Source organism: Cyprinus carpio, chromosome B20 (assembly GCF_018340385.1).
Source record: "Cyprinus carpio isolate SPL01 chromosome B20, ASM1834038v1, whole genome shotgun sequence".
Classification (NCBI taxonomy): Eukaryota; Metazoa; Chordata; class Actinopteri; order Cypriniformes; family Cyprinidae; genus Cyprinus; species Cyprinus carpio.
In genome coordinates this window covers 6,676,608-6,698,674 of record NC_056616.1, presented here as the reverse complement: position 1 = coordinate 6,698,674, position 22,067 = coordinate 6,676,608, and the positions used below count along the sequence as shown (strand labels likewise).

Genomic DNA, 22,067 nt, shown 5'->3' with positions numbered 1-22,067 from the left:
AAAGTGACCTGAAATAATCAGAAGAACATTTGTGAAAATAAAAAATGAAAACAACCAGCTATGAAAACACCAAGTAGAGAAGCTTCACTGCTCTCTGTCCTGCTGAGAAGAGATGAAGTCCAGGCCCAAATAACTTCAAAGACTAATCTTTCAGATCCATCACAACTTCACAGACGCTTATGAGCCTTTCAGTGAAACAGATACATATCTGTTCAAAGCTAAAACGAAAACCTAATCGGCTTGAGGGATTTATACAACCACTAAGAGATTGTATCAACCCAAAATGTCTTTATTTACATTTATACAACATAAATGCCAACTAGCATGTTGTGTAGCTACTTGACGAGAATGGAATGCAGAGCAAAGCATGTCTTGTACCTTTACATGTGCTCTTGTAGTTTGAGCAGCAGTCACCCACTTTCACACAGTCTTCAGAACAGGAGCAGAGGCTGTTCAGCAAACGCTCCTCACTGCAGCGGAATTTAGAACACGTCCAGTGCTGACCTGGAACACAGCGAGTGACGTGATAAACAGCAGGACAGAGATGACGTGAGAGGATCAAGATTGTTGATATACTGTAAACAGCTGAAATTTTGGTATCATGAAAGAACTTCAGAGCTGTACAAGACAAAAAGATAAAGATTATGTGCATGTGTGTTTTCAGGCAGTAGAAGCGCTCATCTTGACACATATCCACATTCTAGGACAAAGATGTTAGATAAAGCAACAAAACACATTCTGAATGTAGGTCTGTGGGTTTTGTGTGTATTATACAAGCAGCTACAGCTGTATTACCGGCAGTTACGTTTTTTTAAAGTATTTTACATGTTAAAAAAAATGAGACAGGTGGAGACGGTGAGACAGGAAAAGAGTCTGTCTCAGCAGTCCAAAGTCACTGATCCTTTACATGCAGTTCACCAAAGCAATTTCCAACCATCCCACACATGCAGTGCACAGGGCAGGCGCCACAGGGTGGAACATTCGGCTACTGTGTTGGAAAATGGAGCTGATTCAAAACATCAGGGAAAAAAAACTACAGGGAGGGACTTTAAACCCAGCTCTAACACTTCACTGAGGGGATTTCAACAGGTGGGTGTCAATGCTTTAAACAGACATTCTTGTTTCCAATGTTTGCAGGCCTTTTTTGGGCTGTTACACCCCTGGTCAGTGTCTGTACACATACTATGAATATAACTCCATTTTCCTTTTCTTTTTCTATCCCAGACACATTCCCAAAGACAGCTGGTTTGCCAGGCTAACGAAACACAAAACAGCATGACATTACCATGACCCAAAGGAGAGTTCACACCTAATATTAAAGGGATAGTTTACATAGAAATCTAAATTCTGCCAGTAATTACTCAGCCTCATGTCGTTCCAAACCTGTAAGACCTTTGTTGATCTTTGGGGGGGAAAATTAAGTGATTTTTGATGATCCGAGAGCTTTCTGACCCTCCAAAGACAACAATGCAACTGACATGTTCAAGGCCCAGAAAGGTAGTAAGGACATTATCTAAATTGAACATCAGATGAAAATTAAAAAAAAAAGAAAACGAAAAACTCAAGAGGATTCAAGTGAGATAACATGAATTAAATAACGAGAAATGGAAAAATGGCTCGTTAAATAACAATGACAAGACAGTTGGTCCGTGTACGTTTTGATCATTTCATTTCCTATTTAGAATTCAATAACGAGAAATGGAAAAATGGCTCGTTTAATTCGTTTTTCTGTTTAGTTTAGTTTATTTGTCGTTTGGGGTTTACAAATCGGTTTATGGCTTCAATATTTCATTCGCACTTGTGGGCGGCGCTGAAACGCTGCTTTCATCTGATTGGTCGAATCGCTCCGCCTTCAGTTCGGTCCTTTTCATTCTTTCAGGCAGAATAAGAGTCAGTGCGAGTGCGACACTGAAATGTCTGAAACCACCACTCACTGTTAATTAGCATAATATTTGAGTCAGATGTTGCTGGACACATAATTCGTGCTGCTTAGCGCGACCTGCAAGTGACCCCTTTAAATTATTTCTAGCTTATAGTATTGTATGAATATTGTCCCACTGATAAATACAGTGCAAATAATTCTATCTCCTTCTATAAAAGTAAAGTGGAAATAAAAATTAATAAACCTTAGCTCAATGATAGCTGTATAATATAAAACAACATTAACTACTGCAGCTGGTGCCAAATAAAAATTATTATGTATTATGTAACAGCAAGTCAAATGTAGACTAGAGGGCCACACACTTGCACTGAATGTAGCATTGAATAGACTGAACATGAGCAATACCCATGTTACTGTTTCAGGACCATATTTGTTCCTCCTATTTTAACCTCTTCCTCTTACAAATCCTCCAAACATAACCTCATTTTTTTTTTTACCTCTGCCTCCAACAGATCCTCGATTTGTAATTTGAGGTTATGAAAAACAGAGGGATCAGCATCACTGTGACTATATATATATATATATATATATATATATATATATATATAAAATTACCACATAAATAATTTATAATTTTCACTTATCCCTCCTTACTTCAGAACGTCTGTTGGAGGCCCCTCATGGCTTGGAAAATGTTTCCAGACAGATTCAGGAGATTAATTCCAACACACAGGAATCAGCACATAGGGCAAACCTAGTGACCATCTTAAAGGAAACATTCATGTGTCTTATCTGCAGAGGTACCCACTCACAAAAAAAACCTGCATCTTTAAATATCCTAACCAAAACACAGTAAACTAGGAGGAACAAATATGGTCCTGAAACAGTAACAGTGGGTATTGCTCATGTTCAGTCTATTCAATGCTACATTCAGTGCAATTCTGTGGCCCTCTATTCTACATTTGACTTGCTGTTACATAATACATAATAATTTTTATTTGGCACCAGCCGCAGTTAATGTTGACAGCTAGCAGGAGTGTGGTGGGGTGCCAGGTCTGTTTTGACCAATGGATGGAGACCTCAAGGCAGTGCCCTAAATGCAGATCTGAAGATTTTGTCTTTATAGATTACATTTTCCATTGTACTAACTGACGTACACCTCTGCATGCAGACCCCAACTGTACCAATTAATTTATAGATTTAAAACCCAGTCCTGAACCGGGAGAACCATGTTCTGCAGAGTTCAGTTCCAGCACACTTGCTTGGACATTGCTACTGATCCTGAAGACCTTGCTTAGCTTAGGTGTGTTTATTCGGGGTAGCTGAACTTTGCAGGACACTGGCCCTCCAGGAGCAGGACTGAGAGTCCTGACATTAGCTCTTTACATTCTTTGCATGTGATTTATCAACACCTAGTACATCTTAAAATATACAGCTCATGAAAAATAAAAGTTCCAGATGGACAAACATTAAATGCATAAACCAGTGTGAATAAACAATATCTTAAAATAAATTTGGAGGTAGGTTGAAAAAGCCAGAATGGGAAGTTTTAAAGTAGTTGTACAGCTTAAAGTGTGAAGTTTATTCTTGTACACAGATATGGCATATTCATGGCAGTACACATGAAATTCATGTATTTATTTGCTCATTTAAACTGATGTAAACAGAAATCCTGTCGCCCCCTCTAGTGGACATTAAGTGTTAAGGCCTTCATTGCTTAGATAACAAAAGTCACTAGGATCTTTTTTGGGAAGGTAAGTCTGGCCAGTTATATAGCACCGCAAGTCAGATGAGTCTGAAGATCTGAGCTGAATTTGGTGAAACATTAAAGTTCTAGTCTGTGTCAATTACTCTCATAATAAATAATAATAATCTTCAAATATATGTGTTTGCTTTCTCAAGCCCAACAAAGAAGACTAAGAAGAGAAACATAATTCAGTTTAGTATGTAATAAAACTAATATTACTAATTTCATAAATTTAACTATATTAATTTTCAAAAATTAATTATTATTGTCACACACACCTAGTACCTTTTGACTTAAAAGACGAGAGTGGTAAATGTTACAGACATATTATCATGGATCTGTTCAATTAATTATTAATTTTTATTTACACACTTCACTTTTATCCAAGGAGACAGAACTATTTGCACTGTATTTATCAGTGGGACAATATTCATACAATACTATAAGATAGAAATAATTTAAAGGGGTCACTTGCAGGTCGCAGCATCAGCACGAATTATGTGCCCAGCTACATCTGACTCAAATATTATGCTAATTAACAGTGAGCGATAGTTTCAGACATTTCAGTGTCGCACTCGCACTGACTCTTATTCTGCCTGAAAGAATGAAAAGACCGAACTGAAGGCGGAGCGATTCGACCAATCAGATGAAAGCAGCGTTTCAGCGCCGCCCACAAGTGCGAATGAAATATTGAAGCCATCGAACCGATTTGTAAACCCCAAACGACAAATAAACTAAACTAAACAGAAAAACGAATAAACGAGCCATTTTTGCCATTTCTCGTTATTGAATTCTAAATAGGAAATGAAATGATCAAAACGTACACGGACCAACTGTCTTGTCCATGTTCTCTCACTTGAATCCTCTTGAGTCTTTTCGATAACAGATTTTTTAATTGAAAACGTATTCTTAACGCACAAAAAATACCCTTATTGTCATGATACTCCCGTGAACATGTGGTGAAAACTGACACAGAAGAGATAAAGTTGTTATTTTTGTTTTCTTTGCGCACAAAAAGTATTCTTGTAGCTTCATAAAATTACAATTGAACCACTAATGTCACATGGACTATTTTAATGATGTCCTTACTACCCAACTGGGCCTTAAAAGTGTTAGTTGTGTTGCTGTCTATGCAGGGTCAGAAAGCTCTCATTCAGATTTCAGCAGAAATATCTTAATATGTGTTCTGAAGATGAACGAAGGTCTGACGGGTTTGAAAAGACATGAGCTGTGAGTTTCTTTCTTTCGGGGAACACAAAAGGGGAAGTTTAGCAGAATGACTAAGTGTAGATAGGTTGCCAAAAAACTGACTATATACTTGACTATATTTAAAGTCTTCTGAAGCCAAGTGAGGAAAAGACTAAAATTTCACATGGTCACTATTCACTTTAAGTTACTGAAGCATCCAAGGAAGAAAGAAAATCATGTGGACTTTGAAAGACATGAGCATGAATACAGTACATGACTTTTTCTTATTTTTCTTCTGCTTAATCAGCATTCAGTAGCACATTGACGTCAAAAGTGATGTACTGTATGCAGTTTTGAAACCACAGACTTAACATTAAATCGCAACAGAATTGGTTACACAGGATGCATGAAATGACACTTACTTGGTTCCACACACACTTCCTCATAGTCCAGACAGCAGGTGCCTTCATTCACACACGCAGCATCACAGTGGCACACCGCGCTAGAATCCCGACTTTTGGACAAGCAGCGGTTTCTACAGCTATCAGTAACTAGAAAACACAAAATAAAGAGCATGTAATCAGAATGATATGTGGATATAACGACACAATATATGCACCATTATATAAGAAAGATTATAAAAGGTGAGCTTTAAAAAAAGTAGAAAAACATAGATACCTTTATCACTGCAACGTAGTTTGAGTATAAATATGACTGTGAGAATTAAAGTCAGCAAGCCAAGCAGAAGGACCTATAGAGAGAGAGAAAGAAAAAATAAATAAATAAACAAGGTGGCAAAAACATAAAGGTCAAAAGTTCAGTTTCTGTGGACATACACTGTACACTACAGCAGTGTTGCCAAGTCCGCGGTTTTCCCGCAGAATTGGGCTACTTGAACACTGTTGCAGTGGTTTGTTTTTCACGTCCGCGGGTTGAAGTAACTCCAATAACATGATATTTATCCCCTGGAATGCGAATTTTAGCAGGGGTACCCTGCCAAAATGTGTATTTTACCCCCCGGAATGCAATTTTTAACTGGGGACCCCCTCGAAACGCCATTGGGCTAGTTTTGGGTAGCGATTGGGAGGGTTTTCTAGTGAAAACCTGGCAACCTTGCACTACAGTTTAAAATACAGTTTAAATTTCTCTAGCCACACCCAGGCCTGATTACTGCCTGACAAAGTGAAGTAGACCAAAAGATCCTCAAAAGCTAGACATCATGCTGAGATCCAAAGAAATTCAGAAACAAATGAAAAAGAAAGTAACTGAGATCTATCAGTCTGGAAAAGGTTATAAAGCCGTTTCTAAAGCTTTGTGACTCCAGCGAACCACAGTGAGAGCCACTATTCACAAATGGCAAAAATATGGAACGATGGAGAACCTTCCCAGGAGTGACCGGCAGACCAAAATTATCCCAAGATCACAGCGATGACTCATCCAAGAGGTCACAAAAGACCCCACAACAATATCCAAAGAACTGCAGGCCTCACATGCCTCAGTTAAGGTCAGTGTTCATGACTCCACCATAAGAAAGAGACTGGGCAAAAATGGTCTGCATGGCAGAGTTCAAAGATGAAAACCGTCAAAGATGAAAACAGCTCTGAAGTTCTTTCATGATACCATATTTAAATTTGTTTAATGATCTGGAACATTAAAGTGTGACAAACATGCAAAAAAATAAGAAATCAGGAAGGGGGCCAACACTTTTTCACACCACTGTACATATATATATATATACATACACAGTGGTGTGAAAAAGTGTTGGCCCTCTTCCTGATTTCTTATTTTTTTGCATGTTTTGCATGTAATATACTGTCACATGATACTTAAGAAACCATTCTAAAATTGACATTTGAAGAATAGAAACTTCAAAATCAAAACAGCACAGCATTTGAAATAGAAATCTTCTGTAACATTCTAAGTCTTTACTGTCACTTTTGGTCGATTTCATGTGTCCAGGCTGAATAAAGGTTTTATAAATAAGTAAACAAAACTTTTTAGTGGTGGTGTATCTTTAAAAACACTGACTATTAAAGCAGCGGGAATGGTACATACACTTTTCAATCCCTCTAAGCTTTAAAGTGAATTGTTCAGTTTAAAGAAAGGGTTGCTTGAATATGAGATCAGACGCTAGGGAAGACATTAGACAATATGCAGCTTTGTTGAATTTAGAATGTCATACTAAACCAAAATCAGGTGTTTTCTTTTTAGCATTTTGAAAACAGTTTTCCTCTTAGATGATTGTTCTAAATAATGATTAATACAGAAATGCAGTGACAAGCCATCAGCTGCTGGTGACTGCACCTATTTGGTTTAAGTGACAGTTCACCCAAAAATAAAAGTTCTGTCACTGTTACTCACACTCAAGCTGTGGACCGCAAATGTAGATATTTTGAAGAATGTGGGTAACCAAACAGTATTGGGTCCCTATTGACATTTTGTGCTCAGCAGAAAAAAGAAACTCACACAGGTTCACAAGACCTTTCAAGAAAAAATTTAAAAACTAAATTAACAATGGTGGGTATCAAGATTAAATTTATGAAATATCAAAACAATGGATTAGTGTTGTCGACTAGCTCAATTCAAAGAGACATTGTAACACTACATTACACAATGAGACACTGTCTCCTGGCTTCTGGGAGTAATGACCAGCATTTCCCCAGAAGCTCCAGTGCAGCCAGTTGTTGCTTGTTTTTACAGCTTTGCTTTCCGCCGTTCTGTTCTGTTCCAGCATTGTTTGATAAATTAATTTCCTTAATTTTTCCAATTGTTCATGATTACAATGCAAACTGCCATGACCTTTAAAGATGTTTCCATGATTTTCCTGGCCTGCATATCACATTTGTTTCCAGGTTTTCATTGGTCGTGGGAATCCTGATGATTAATGATGCAAGTATGAGCTAAATCTCAGCTAAAACAGCCTACTTCTAACAGCAGAAATGGTTAGATAGAATTTACAAAAACAAAGAAAAAAAGAAACGGGGAAAAAATAGTCGCACAGGTATATTTGTAGCAATAGCCAATAATACAGTATGGGTTAAAATAATTGATTTTTCTTTTATGTCAAAAATTTGATATGTAAATATATCCAAACTTAATTTTGAAACACTAATATGCATTGCTAAAGACTTAATTTTGACAATTTTAAAGGCGATTTTCCCAATATTTCGATTTTTTTTTTTTTGCACCCTCAGATTCCAGATTTTCAAATAATTGCATCTCAGCCAATTATTGTCATATCCTAACAAGCCATACATCAATGGAAAGCTTATTTATTCAGTGCTTAGATCCAAAAAAATTCAAAAAATTGGTTTTGTGGTCCAAGATCACATATATATTTCTCCTGAAAGTATACACAAACATTTTAGAAAACATGCCTTTTTCCTTGTTTTGATGAAGTGCCACTTGAGCCTCAAGTAATCTAAATAGTTAAACCTTAATCTAACTTAATTATCCATGTGCAGGCTATACACTATGCTATGCTGTATTATACACTGGCCTATATGGAAATATACTGTATGTCAACTTACTTGAAATTAATACAAGTAACAAAATGAATTATTTATCCTTACACAAACAACTGAGATTAAAGGTTAAATGAGTAGCACTCTCATGGGTTGCTTGATTAAGCTAGTTTCAGAAACCTGCTGTTATTTCCCCCATAGTGTCCCATGAGTCTTCGCTTACCGCACAGAGGATTTTCAAGTATCTTGACTTTGTTTTGGTGGCGCTTTGTGTCCGTTTGGACCGCTGTGCTGTCCCCAGTAGGTTGGCGGCGTGCTCGCTCATGTGTTCATCCCGCTTGGCTGAATCCATTATTGATCGTTCGCTCAGTGTGCGGTGCACAGGTTTGTTTTGCAGGGACTCATTTCAAACTTTGTTCTCTTGTGACTTTGTAGCTCGTGCAGTAAAGGACCGCCCAGCTGCAGACTAGTCATCCAAAGGTAACATGAGCACATGCCCTGCTTCTGTGTAATTATATTTCGACCCGAGAAAGGCCAGTCGACTGAGGCGAAGACTGGTTGCACTGAAATTACCTTTGTAAGCTGTCGATATATGATGTAGGCTATTTCATACGTGTCCGTGTTTGAAAAAACGTCTTTGACTGATTTATAAAAGCTCTTCTCACATTATGGACTTTTCAGGAAAATAAAATAAAATAACTGTAGGCTACCTTTAGGTGTACAACACCTTGTCACCGTGTCACCGTGCTCTGAACTGATTTGGGGAGGAAAACATTTGTTTGGATATGTAAAACAGATCATACTGCACGTTGAAGTAGGCTACACGTTAACGTGTGGTAGATTCACTCTTGAGGTGAATGATAATAGCCTGGAAATGTGTTGGCTGTATTTTGCATGGCAAAACAACTAGGCCTACAGAAATTTGCAGCCACCGTGTAATATGCTGCAACATCAAGGTTCACGCCTTTATTTATTATTGAATGCATTCTGTCAGATTCCACATGAACTGGTGCATTTCGTTATGATGACCTCAATATGTATCTGCTTTATTGCAAGTTGTGGATATATTGCACAGCTACGCCCTCTCCTGGCCAGTCGACGCATGTACACTACATCATTCATCTGATATTCAGCAATTTAATGAGCACGATCTGAAGGTAAGAGAGTGGAAGTCGGCTGATCCATTCAGCCATCAGATCAATATCAAAACCTGCATTTAACTTTCTGTTATTGTTATATATGATATCACTATAATATTCACTATAAGAAATGGTTTTTGAATTGCCATATTAACATAAACCATAAAATTGTGAATAAAACGTTTTTTTTGTTTGTTTTTTACCTTTTACTAGTTATATTAACCTGTTATCAGCTGTATTTTCATCCTGATGAAGATGGCTGTATTTTGCAGTTGTTTATGGTGAAATATCTGTGATATCTGTCTGAATCTGGGCAGAGCCAGGGAGGCTGATTGTCTGAGCTGACAGTATCACATTCCTAGTTCATTTAGTCTCACTCATCCTTCAGGAAGCCGAGGGAATCTAATTAGAATGAACAATACACAGAGAGGTCATTACATTAAGCTCAATTATTGATCAACATCAATGGATTTTTTTGTAAAGCATTGAATTATTATTATTATTTTTTTAATGATAGGGTGAGGTGTGCAAAAGTAGGACAGTTTTGGTAGATTTTACAAAATTTCATTTAATAATGTGATATGGACATTTGAGCATAGTGTATGTTAACACATTTATATGATTTATATATCATATAAATATAATTTTTTTATATATAAATCTAACATATTTTCCCTTAATATATACATGTATGTGTGTGTATTGATATATACATAATAAATAAACATAGAACACACACAGTTAGTATATAAACTATTGCTGGCAAACAATTCATCGCATTCAAAATAAAAGTTTTCGTTTACCTAATATGTGTGTGTGTGTGTGTGTGTGTGTGTGTGTGTGTGTGTGTGTGTGTGTGTGTGTGTGTGTGTGTGTGTGTGTGTGTGTGTGTGTGTATAAATGCACACACATGCACGTATATATTTAAGAGAAATATGTTAAGTTTATATATTAGGCCTAAATATATTTATAATATAAATAACATGAATATAAACATACATGTAAATATTTAAAAATATATGTGTGTATTTAGGCTATATCCTACATAATATACACAGTACACACACACACACACACACACAGGCTATATTATGTAAGCAAAAACTTTTATTTTGGATGCGATTATTCACGATTAATCGTTTGACAGCACTAATATAACCATAAACTTCTATTTTAATTGTGTTTGATCGTTTTGCAGTCCTAAAAGTTACACTGAAAAATAACCTAAAATGGTAACTTAACTAAATTAACTGCTTTTATTCAAATCAAAAACATTGTTTACCTTCACTAAACCAACTTTCACTTCATCTGACATGTTAGTACTTAGAAATATCTCGCGATGAAGTAATAATTATTTTTGTATTTGAAAATTCAGTCACCGAAGAATTCAATTCTTTAAACGTTTCCATGCGGTGGGGGATTTTTAATGCACTTGTCAGTCAGCTGTTGACGCTTGATCATCTCCGCTATGATGATGTCATGCAAATTTATTTATGAGCCATCGTTACGTTTGATTAATCTGGTTTGTCCCACTTTTCCCGATGTTTGCCGAAGCCAGCCTATTTAAAACATGCGTGTTATTGTAGCTCCATCTTCAGAGGCCCCTTTAAAATCTGTCTGTAAATGAGCAGTCTGTTTTGTACCAATGGGAGGTTATGAAGATGAAACACGGCTGAGATGTGTTGACTCGACAGGAACATGTACACCCGTGGTGCTGAAGGAACAGCTCAGTGAGCCCCGTCGCAATGAACCAGACCTCAGTCCTCAAAGTTTGCGGCTCGCTTCATTCGCTCTGACCATGAAGAGACAAAACATCAGGACCCTCGTGTTAATCACCTGCACTTTCACTTATTTGCTCGTCGGAGCGGCTGTTTTTGACGCTTTAGAGTCCAAGATGGAGATCACCCAAAAGAAGGTCCTGGACGATCGGAAGCGAGAGCTCATGGACAAGTACAACTTGAGCAAAGGGAATTTCGACGAGCTGGAGCGGGTCGTGCTGCAGCTGAAGCCGCACAAGGCTGGGGTCCAGTGGAGGTTCGCTGGCTCCTTTTACTTCGCCATCACGGTCATTACCACCATAGGTATGTCAGACATTCAAATCTCGTGTCCGGCAACTTGTTTTCATAAAACTTTTTGATTGCTGTTGTTTTGTTCGAGTTCCTCATACATGCCTGTCCAAATATGATTATAATAAATCATAAATGAGTTCTTGGTCGCCCATGTTGTAGGCTGCACTAATCTGCGTGTGCGTATTTATGTCAATTTATCAGTAAAGTAGAGGCGAATTTTAGACTTTTAATGTGGGTACCTATATAGTAATGAAATGCATCGCAGCCTATTTTCATATTTCGAACGCTGAATTAAATTCAAATTCTTTTTCGACGAGTAACAGCCTTGTAAATCGTTTTGGGAGCATTTCAATAACCGAGCCTGGTAGAAAACCCAGTTTAAGATGGTAGCTGTGTTTGTAACACGCTACCTGATTTCTAGCTGGTCATTAGCTGGGTCAAACTGCTCTAAATTGGTCATTAGCTGGTCTAGAGTGGCCCAGTTAACTGGCCAGGTCAAGACATTAGCTGGTCATTAGTTGGTCCAGGCTGGTTGAACATTGTGGACCAGCAATAAATCATCTACAATCTGCTCATACTAGCTTAATGGGCTGCAGTGAATTTTAGGTCGCTGGTCAAGCAAACAAGCATCTTAAAGACCAGCCAGAACACGTCCTTGTATCGTACTTTCTCCAAAACACTGTGACCGGCTCAAACTGGATTGTCCAGCAGGGACACAGATAGCTTATGTGTACTTACACAACCTTTAGGAAAAGTCAGACTTCCTAGAGATGGTGAGACATCTGTGGGCATTGCTTTGGCAGTGTACTACATGCGTGACACTGGACGGCTCTCGAAGAAACAGATGCTTAGCTGACAGAACGAGGTTGTACGAGGTCTTTTAATTCATCCAAAGCCCAGCAGACCATGTTCAGTGACCAGCCTTCATCTGTCCGTCAATAGGATATATGGAGTTGACATTAAACATTAATTTATTATTCTTGTATAACATTAGGGTTGCTTTTATTATGGCCTTATATTAATTGAGAGACTGCATTCAATTTTGTACTTTTTATATTTTTTGCATTTTATAGCCTGTTGAACAAAATAAAAGGTTAAAGGGCAATTATAAGTAAATGAACAGGGACCAGTTAGAGCTCTTACAATGTGCACTTCCTTTTATGTTTATGATACATATTTTGTATTATATATAATACATACAGAATTTGTAACTCTTAAAACCATTCTCAACTTTACTCAAATAAAAATGTCTTCGTTAAATATAAGATTTTCTTTGTCTTTAAATAATAACAATACCCCTTGCAACTTACTGTATTGAATGAGTACTTGCTTACTTCAAATCTTAAAAGTACATTAAAAAAAAAAAACTTGCTAATATAGTATTAACGAAATGAAAGGCCACTTAAGTGCTTTACCAGAAACTTTCATGTTTCCTAAAACACTTAATTACACTTTTAAAACGTGCACTTTGTAAAAATGTCAAATTAACAGTTTTATTTGTTGTACAGTTTTAATGTTTTGTTATGCTTTAGGAGTACACTTATTTTGCACATGTTAAGGTACATGGTTGCAATTTTTAACTGTTAAAACTGTTCGCCAGCACATTCAGTAATAAACTTTAATCATATCAGAGACAACAGACGTGATTATGAAAATTGCAAAGATGTACTTAAATGCTATTTAAGTGGGTTAAAAGAACTCTTAAGATAAAATAACTGCATTAATATAAATTTAAACTAGAATACATTTGCATTAAATTGCAATTATGATTCCTGAACACATTACGTTAAGTTTGCACTTAAGTCCATTCTATTAAAGTGTATTATTTTCATAACAAGTACACTTTTTTTATTTAAGTATACTTTTTCACAAGGGTTCTATAGATTCAATTTGGATTGTTATGTAATGGATTGTGAATCACATTAAAATCTCAACCCCACTTTAGGATTCACAAAAACTTAACTTAATTAATTTTTCCATTGTCATGTGTGCTGTGCTTCCTCTTATCAGATACATCCATGATCAGGTCTGTTTCATGTGTCTGCTATAGATCAGGTTACTGTGTACACTTGCCATGAGTAATCTAATCATCAGTTAAGCAACCGGCCTGCCAGCACCTTATTGTCAATGCAGGACACTCTGTAAACGAGGAACTGTTTACTATCTGCGGTCTGTGGTATCAGCTTAGTACACAAAGCTAACCTGATCCATTAGTCTAGTGGAAGTTCCTTCTGTAATTATCAGCCCACAGTTCTGTATTACCAAACAGGACTGTAACCAGCACAGATATTGAGGAAGATGTGTTTCCCTAAATATCCAGATGAGGGTTCAGTCAATACTATCTCGGAAATTTGGTTACATCCTTCTTGTCACCAGGCAGCGTTAGTTAGCATGGTGACCAGATCGATTGATTTAAAGATGGGAAAATTTTATGGCAAGTGACTCATCTGTATAGCTTAAAAGATGATTTGAAAGCTTTTAAAGCTTGTCTTCTTTTGAATATTATGAAAAAAGTCAATGACACTTGGAAATTTGCCACATTTAGGAACTAACTTAAAATAGAAATGGAGGAAGATTTTCGTTGTTATTATTATTGATATAATAATATTGATGATATTATTGATACTGATCATCTGTTGCTCCCCTTCCCTGTTTTGTTTGTTTGAATGGATTTTGTTTTGAATCAAAAAAAAAAAAAAGTTGATCACAAAAAAAAAAAAAAATCATCACTATGGTAAAAGTGTTATGAGGTCATAACATAGTATTGTGCAAGGTACAATGTGAAAATAAGTTTATATATTAATAATCTGCCCCTGTAATCATAATTTGTATAAAAGAAAAACTGCCGCTAGTGTTGATTTCATCTGGAAACTGCAGTGAATTACGTATAGGTACTTCTTTTTTTGTGAAAAATTTAGGTAGAGGCATGTTTTTCCAATGATCCTGTTATTAAATTGTATTGTATTATATGTAACACAAAGTATTAGTTTAGCCGACATATCATAAGCCCATTTTGTAGGACTTGGTATGCATTCAAACTTCTTTCAGTCAATTGATTCAGCCTAATTATACAGAGCTTTATAATGCAGCCCACCAACTAGTCAATTTTGATATATGCAGCTGATTAATTGATTTCAAAATACTGTTTTACACTTAACTAATATATTCTAACACTAGAATAATGTGCTCCCTAGACCTTTTTGGATTTCTGCTTAGAATGTTGATGTGAAAGATGTGGGATCAATACAGTTCCAGGGTCCGGCGACAATACAGCGGGACACGAGCACCTCTCCTGCCCTCCTCTGTGGGGAAGGACTGTTTTGAATGGAAAGAATGTGAACTGAAAAAACAAATAGCCTCCTGGCCAGCAGAGCTGCAGGTCATACATCAGTCGGAATCTGTGGCTTTTTGCACTTTACACATTTCGGACAACTTTTGACATAGAGAATCTGTTGATCAGCTTGACAGCTCTAGTGTCCCAGTTGATGTTTCACAAGGACAATGAAGGTGAATTATATTTGCAGCATTTGATTTTTTTATTATTTATTTCTTTTTTTACCCAAAGCATATTTACAGTCCACCAGCCAGCTGGATAGACCATTTTATGACACCCATGGCGCAAAGATACACTTATAAAGGAAGTTGTAAAGACATTACAGCATGCAATGCACTGCATATCCTGCCCTAAAACTAACAGAAAAATCATTATTCCTGAAATTATGCACATAATCCGGTGTTTAAATGGCAAGATAAATTATTTTACAACTAATTTAGTTTTACCTAAGTCAAATCCATCAATATTTTCATCCAAAATTGTTTGTATTATGCCGTTGTCCCACAGATGTTCCTACACAGAATGCACAATATTTGAATACTGTAGGCCTACACACAAAAACAATATTAATGCTACATATATATCTATACTAATTATATTGCATACTACTATATATAAATTATTAATAAATAAATAAATAATACTGCTAATTGATATCCATTGCAATTTAAAAGGGACTTGTTGCATGTTTGAATGGGATACTTGATATCTGAGAAAGATTTGGTTAAGCACATGGCCTTGGGTTGTTGTTGGCATGACTTTCTGCAGTGCAATTATGCTGATGTATACTGTGGATACATTTTCATCCAGTGTGACACATGGAGAAAGGACAGTCACCATCAGTCATCATAAAAGACCCATTTCTGCATCCAAACAAAGTTATGATCTTACATTGCCCCATAACCATAAATACTGTTATATTACACTCTGGAAAGCTCACTGGAAAGCTGCTTTGAAACAATCTGGTTTGTATAATGTGCTATATAAATAAACCTGATTCGACTTGAAGCTCTGAGGAGCAAAATAAGTATCATTAAGGTCCTAATATCTAAACTTTGGGTACTAAAATGTACCTTTAAGGTACTTCTATCCACCCTTTAGGGGTCAATAAGATACAACAGTTTACTTTTTTATATTAATGTCAACATGTTTCAGTCAGAATAAAATAAAGCATACATTATAAAAATAAATTGTTCAGCATTGTAAAAATAAATGTTTATTGGAGTATGTTTTATAAGAAATAAAATTTTAGTTTTAGTTTATCTTCTTCACTGCCAATTTTTTTGTAATTGTTTGTGGAATTTATATATATAATATTTGAAAAATTATTTAGCATTAACCTGATTTAAGATGACAGAAGAATTTTACATTGTTACAAATTTCTATAAACAAATTTCTCAAGTAAATGGCATTCTTGTGAACTTTCAATTCATCAAAGAATCCTGAAAAAAAAAAAAAAAAAAAAAAAAACTTTAAGCAGCAAAAACTGTTTTCAACATGGATAATATGTTTCTTGATTAGCAAATCAGCACATTATAATGATTTCTGAAGGATCATGTAATCACTGAAAACTGGGAGTAAAGATGCTGAAAATTCAGCTTTGCATCACAGGAACAAATTACATTACAAAATATATTAAAGTAGAAAACGTATTTTAAATTGTAATAATATTTCACAATAATGCTGTGTTTTTGTTATAAAAAAAATACAGCCTTGGTTAGCTTAAGAGATATGCTGTATTTATGTAAATGTATCTAAAAAATAATAAGAATTATTTTAAAAATGAAAATGTAGTAATATACTATATCAAAAAAAGGGAATCTGACATTTATTATCAAGTAACCAAATGCTGTCTTACACAAAAGAAAAAACCAAATAGCATTCTATAATCACACGACTCTGCAGCACTGGTTAGCCATCTCGATTTTCAAGAAGATGTGAAAGATTAAAAGTGACAGCAGCAGGACATCTGACCCAAAACACTGCTAGTTACATATAGCCTACTAAACATAACGGCTCAGCACGTGTACACACACAAATATAATAGGATATGAGGCCATAGGATAATCTGATTATTAATAATTTCATTAATTCTCGACATAGGACTGGTGAGCTGACAGTGATGTAATTCTAATAAAGGTAGATGCATCCCAGATCAGCCTTTGATCTGCATTTAACAAACACATGCAAACACCACACACACTTAGGTACATATATATTACATTTTGTCCCTTATATTTATCTCTCCTTATGCTTGTCCCTTAATATGGTTTATATCGTAATATAACCAATGGCAAACATCTTTAATCCTTAATTCCACACTATCCCTTCCCCCAACACTCTCACACCTTCTCTAAGTATTTAATCCCCAGCCCCTTTATTTTATGTGTTCAACTACTGAATGGATTGGCAGTGACTGCAGCACATTTGATGATATTAATTCACAAAAAAAAAAAAAAGAGTTATTTTAGGAGATGAAAGCTGAATGGATGGAGAGAAGCAGAGACATGAGAATGAGCTCTAAACAGCAGCCTGTACATACAGATGGCTCGACTGAGATGCTTTCAAAGAAATAATTCATGCTGCTTCTATAATAAGAGCAACTGGACTCCATCAAAGTGCAATGCAAATACAATTACAGATGATCAAGCAAGATGAATCTCAATGAAAAGAATTTGAACAGGTGCAGGGGTAGTAGGGATATTTTTGTACTTACAGTGCCCTTTCATCCCAAACGTTAATATTTTAGCAAACAAGATTTTGAATTTGAACCCTAGATTCCTAAGGAGAAGTTCACGCACGTCCTTTAAAGAAATGGATCACACAAAAATGAAGATTTGCCAAAAACGTACTCACCCTCAGGTCATCGTAGATGAGTTTGTGACTTCATCTGAACAGGTTTGGAAAAATTTCGCATTAAATCACTTGCTCACCATTAAAGTGAATGGGTGCCGTCAGAATGAGAGTCCGAACAGCTGATAAAAATGTAACAATAATCCAGAAGTAATCCACACCACTCCAGTCCATCAAATAAAAACACAAACATCTTTACTAATATATTTACTACTAATATATTTAGTATTAGGCCTGTTTAATAATATATATGGACAACCTCCCTTTCTTTCCTATTGCACCTTTTATTGCTTGTATTAGTGATTAAGCATATTTTGTCACAGTTATTGTATATTTTAAATGAGCTTGTCACTCTGGTATTTCCTTAAAGAAACATTTCAGGCCTAACATGATTTACTCTTGGAACACATTCCTAGATCAACATCCATTCATGTTTGATTTATGTGTCACATGGTGTGCATCTTCAGTTAAAGTATAATATTTGTACTTGCAGCCTTAATATGCACATTGTTATGAAAATGGGATGGTGAAGCTTGTGTATTAAAGTTTTAATCCTTTGCGTTCACCATTGTGTTCATAAACAACACACTCAATTTAAGGCTACAATCCACTAAAAATGAAACCTCTGTTTCTTCTACAGAAGAGCTGCTTTACAGTGGAAGTGAAATTGTTTTATAACTGAAATTTAAAAATGAAAATGAAATTTACAACTTCGACAGTGTTACTGAACTGAGTTGAATTAACATTGAACTGACTAGAGCTGAATTATGACACTGTTGTCATCTGTAGAGCTGCTTTATAGTAACATTGAATTTTTGATGAACTTTGCAACACTGACACTGTTACTGAACTGAATCAATATTAAATTAAGCTAAATAATGGCACTATGTTCTTCGTTAGTGCTGCTTTACAGCTAAAATTGAAGTTGTTTTTAATAATTGATGGATTCTGCAACATTAACACTTGTGTTATTTTCTATTTTTCTGAAGCTGCTTTGAAACAATCTGTATTGTATAAATTCCCCCAAAGGACATTCAATAATTAACTTTGCAAGTACATTTCAACTTATTCTACTAATCCTAACCCTAACTATAACATAGCAATCAACTAATACTCTACTAATAGTCAGAGTAAGTTGGTGTGTAGTTGCAGAGTTACTTATAGTCAACAGAATGAAAGGGACCAAAATCAGCCATTAAAGTGATTTCTGAGAAAGGCTGTTGATATTTGAAATCACCAAAACAAAGGATCAAACCCCTATCTTGATTGCTCTGCCCCAAAAATTCACAAACATAGTATACAACACAGGCATATCCTCCATCATGTGAGGACACGCCCCTTACTGGTGATTGGCTACAAGTATGTTTTGGTACTCAGTCTGGTCCACTTTCAATGCACTGCAATGCAGTTTGTGTACAGTTCCAGAATATAAAAAACAGCCGGTTGCCGATTATGCCGGTTGAATAGTGCATCTCTACAGATTATGAGATTGATTATTGACAACCCTAAAAATAACGAGTTATGTCCATTATATTTTCTAGGATATGGTCATGCAGCCCCCAGCACGGATGGTGGGAAGGTGTTCTGCATGTTCTACGCCCTCCTGGGGATCCCTCTCACCCTGGTGATGTTCCAGAGTCTGGGTGAACGCATCAACACCTTCGTCAAGTACCTGTTGCACCGTCTCAAAAAGTGTCTTGGCCTTCGGAATACTGAGGTCTCGATGGCCAACATGGTGTGCATTGGCTTAATATCCTGCATGAGCACCTTATGCGTGGGAGCAGCGGCTTTCTCCCGCTATGAGGACTGGAGCTTCTTCCACGCGTACTATTACTGCTTCATAACCCTCACCACCATTGGTTTTGGGGACTATGTAGCCCTGCAGAAGGATAATGCATTACAAACCAACCCCCAGTACGTCGCGTTTAGCTTCATGTACATCCTCACGGGACTTACGGTCATCGGCGCCTTCCTGAACCTGGTGGTTCTGCGTTTCATGACCATGAACGCCGAGGATGAACGGCGCGATGCTGAACAGCGTACGTTGCTGTCCCGAAACAGGCAGACCGGCGGAGCCGGAACCAACCACTGCATGTCCGACCCGCCGTCTTCATCCACTGCGGGCCACGGAGGAGGGTCTGGGAAAGGGTTGTGTAATGTCTACGCCGAAGTGCTGCATTTCCAGTCCATGTGCTCTTGTCTCTGGTACAAAAGCCAGGAGAAGATGCGCTACTCGATTCCCATGATTATCTCCCACGATCTTTCCACTTCAGACACCTACATGGAGCACAGCGAGACCTCCGACGCCCTCCACTCCAACGGCTGCGTGTGCAGTGCCTTGCAGGAGCACTCGGCCACCAGTTTGGTGTACACGGGCCTGCTCAGCCCAGCACATTACCAAAGACTCTCCAAACGCCGCAGCTCCATCTAGAGGGCTGGAGGACGTATTGCATGTGAATCTCTTTCGCCTTACGGAAACCAACCACTGTTATACTTGGGGTTGAAAAAACGCTGCTTCTAAGCTGCTCAGATCCTCTGTCAGTCGAATATATGTAATGTAGTGATAGACGGGGCAGGGCAGCCTGTCAGCAGGTGCTGCTTGAGGACCGGAGACGTAGCAGCGTGCAATAAAAACAGGGTAAAGCCTGTATTATTTGAGGTACACTTTGAGGATTTCGAGAAAAGACAAAACTCAAACTGTTAGCTCTTCACTGAACTCAAGGGTAAATAGAAACAAATGCAGGTCTTTCAAAACCAACAAGTCCCAGAGTGTCAGGCTCTTCTGGTTTTGATTTGAATAGATAGTTCTTGTGATGCAACCATTTCTACAGTGAATACTTTATCATCGTAATTAAACAAATTAAATATGTATATATATATATATATATATATATATATATATATATATATATATATTATGAGTACTTTGCTAATGATTAGTAAAGACCTTAGTCAGGGAAGAGCCACATTTAATTTCTGATAGAAATAGAGTGCTGCAGTGATGAGGTATTTTTTGTAGGCCAACCCGAAGCTTAGCTGGTTCCCTCAGCATTTTGTTTATCATGATAATCTGCACAAATTATACAACTTTTATGAATTTTGAGGCCTAAATACCATCACCAGAAGTAAAACGCTAAACATAAGCTAAACAAATGGACTAAATACTTAACATCACCACCAATAAGTGTCCGATTTCTTTATTTAAAAAAAAAAATTCCTTGAAAGTTTGAATCGAAATTACGGAGCCATGGCATGCAGGAAAAAATAGTAGGCTAAATCGTGTGCACAATTTACTATTTCGTATCCCTCGATTAATAAATTGTGCACACAATTTATTTATTTTTTCTTGCATGTCATGTCCGGTGCTAAAGTCTTTGTTTACAGGTTTTGGCCTACAAAAATATGTCATCTCTTCAGCAATCTATGACAACAAGGCTGTGAGGGATAGAAGTACAGTGTGGTCAGTGGATTGTAGTGCTGTTGAACAACATGCCGATTGGTTGCTAATGAAAAGAGAGTCTTTTTGGAAAAAACTTTCAGCAAACAGAAACTCAAACACAAAGCAGTTTTAAAAGTTGTGAAAAGGTCCACATATCGAGGACCTTTATAAAGTTTGTGCTGTTGTAAAGGCTATAAGTTTATTCCTGTACAGCCTTGTTTTCATCCATGAAAAAAAATCAGATGGTGTCTCACCTGACTAAGGTCTGTTCACTTTTCGTTTTCTTCAACGCTCAAACTCACATTCACAATGAGTTGTATTGTTCATCTATCCATGTGTTCCCCTTTTCTGTATTTATATCCACTATTATTCTAATCCATTCCCATTTTTGTCTGAATGATTATATAATTATATAGGATTATATTGTACTTGCAGTTGCACTTTAGATGAAAAATATTAGCTTCAGGGCTGTAGCCATGAGTGCACAGATCATCTCTTAAGATCGACATGAAATCCGAAGAGACCCTATTTACTTTCTTAAAATATACTCCTGGTCTTATAGTGCACAATTCATCAAGTTATTCCAAAGGAAGAAAATGTTTGTTTTTGTAATCTTTGATTAAAATGTATATAAATAAAAGCTTCCAAAATAATAATATTAAAAAAAAAATTAATGATTAATAAATAAAACAGCAATAACAGCAAATAATCTCTTAATGGTTCAAAAGACAATTTGCTGAAAATGTACTTACCCTGAGGCCATTCAAGATAAATTTGTTTCTGAACAGATTTAAAGAAATGTAGAATTGCATCATTTGCTCACCATTAGAGTGAATGGGTGCCGTCAGAATTAGACTCCAAACAGCTGATAAAAACATCACAATAATCCACAAGTTATCCACACCACTTCAGTCCATCGATTAATGTCATCTAAAGTGAAAAAAACAAATAC

General features: G+C 36.5%; 2 protein-coding genes across 3 annotated transcripts in view; one reads left to right on the top strand and one right to left on the bottom strand.

Moving 5' to 3' along the window:
- The window catches only part of enpp1 (ectonucleotide pyrophosphatase/phosphodiesterase 1), a 51,321-nt gene extending 42,550 nt beyond the window's left edge, over window positions 1-8,771 (bottom strand). Inside the window, exons 1-4 of the mRNA XM_042747328.1 lie at window positions 8,505-8,771; window positions 5,496-5,568; window positions 5,240-5,368; window positions 379-504 (exon numbers count right to left, since the gene is read on the bottom strand). Coding sequence (XP_042603262.1) covers window positions 379-504; window positions 5,240-5,368; window positions 5,496-5,568; window positions 8,505-8,633 — 457 coding nt within the window. The 5' untranslated portion in view covers window positions 8,634-8,771. The remainder of the gene's footprint in view (window positions 1-378; window positions 505-5,239; window positions 5,369-5,495; window positions 5,569-8,504) is intronic.
- Window positions 8,772-8,984: 213 nt separating this feature from the next.
- kcnk3a (potassium channel, subfamily K, member 3a) lies at window positions 8,985-21,774 on the top strand. 2 transcript variants are annotated; one of them, XM_042747329.1, is made up of 3 exons: window positions 8,985-9,438; window positions 11,115-11,501; window positions 19,218-21,774. In XM_042747329.1, exons 2-3 carry the CDS (start codon window positions 11,219-11,221, stop codon window positions 20,105-20,107), a joined length of 1,173 nt encoding a protein of 390 aa, XP_042603263.1. In that variant the 5' UTR covers window positions 8,985-9,438; window positions 11,115-11,218; the 3' UTR covers window positions 20,108-21,774. The 2 variants fall into 2 exon arrangements, with proteins under 2 accessions (XP_042603263.1, XP_018962838.1); XM_019107293.2 differs by lacking the exon at window positions 8,985-9,438 and having other exon boundaries at window positions 10,727-11,501.
- The last annotated feature ends 293 nt before the right edge of the window (window positions 21,775-22,067 follow it).

Coding starts and splice junctions, on each gene's coding strand:
- kcnk3a (XM_019107293.2), top strand. CDS start 11,066: ATGGGAGGTTATGAAGATGAAACACGGCTGAGATGTGTTGACTCGACA. Junction 11,502..19,217: donor CACGGTCATTACCACCATAG/GTATGTCAGACA, acceptor TATATTTTCTAG/GATATGGTCATGCAGCCCCC.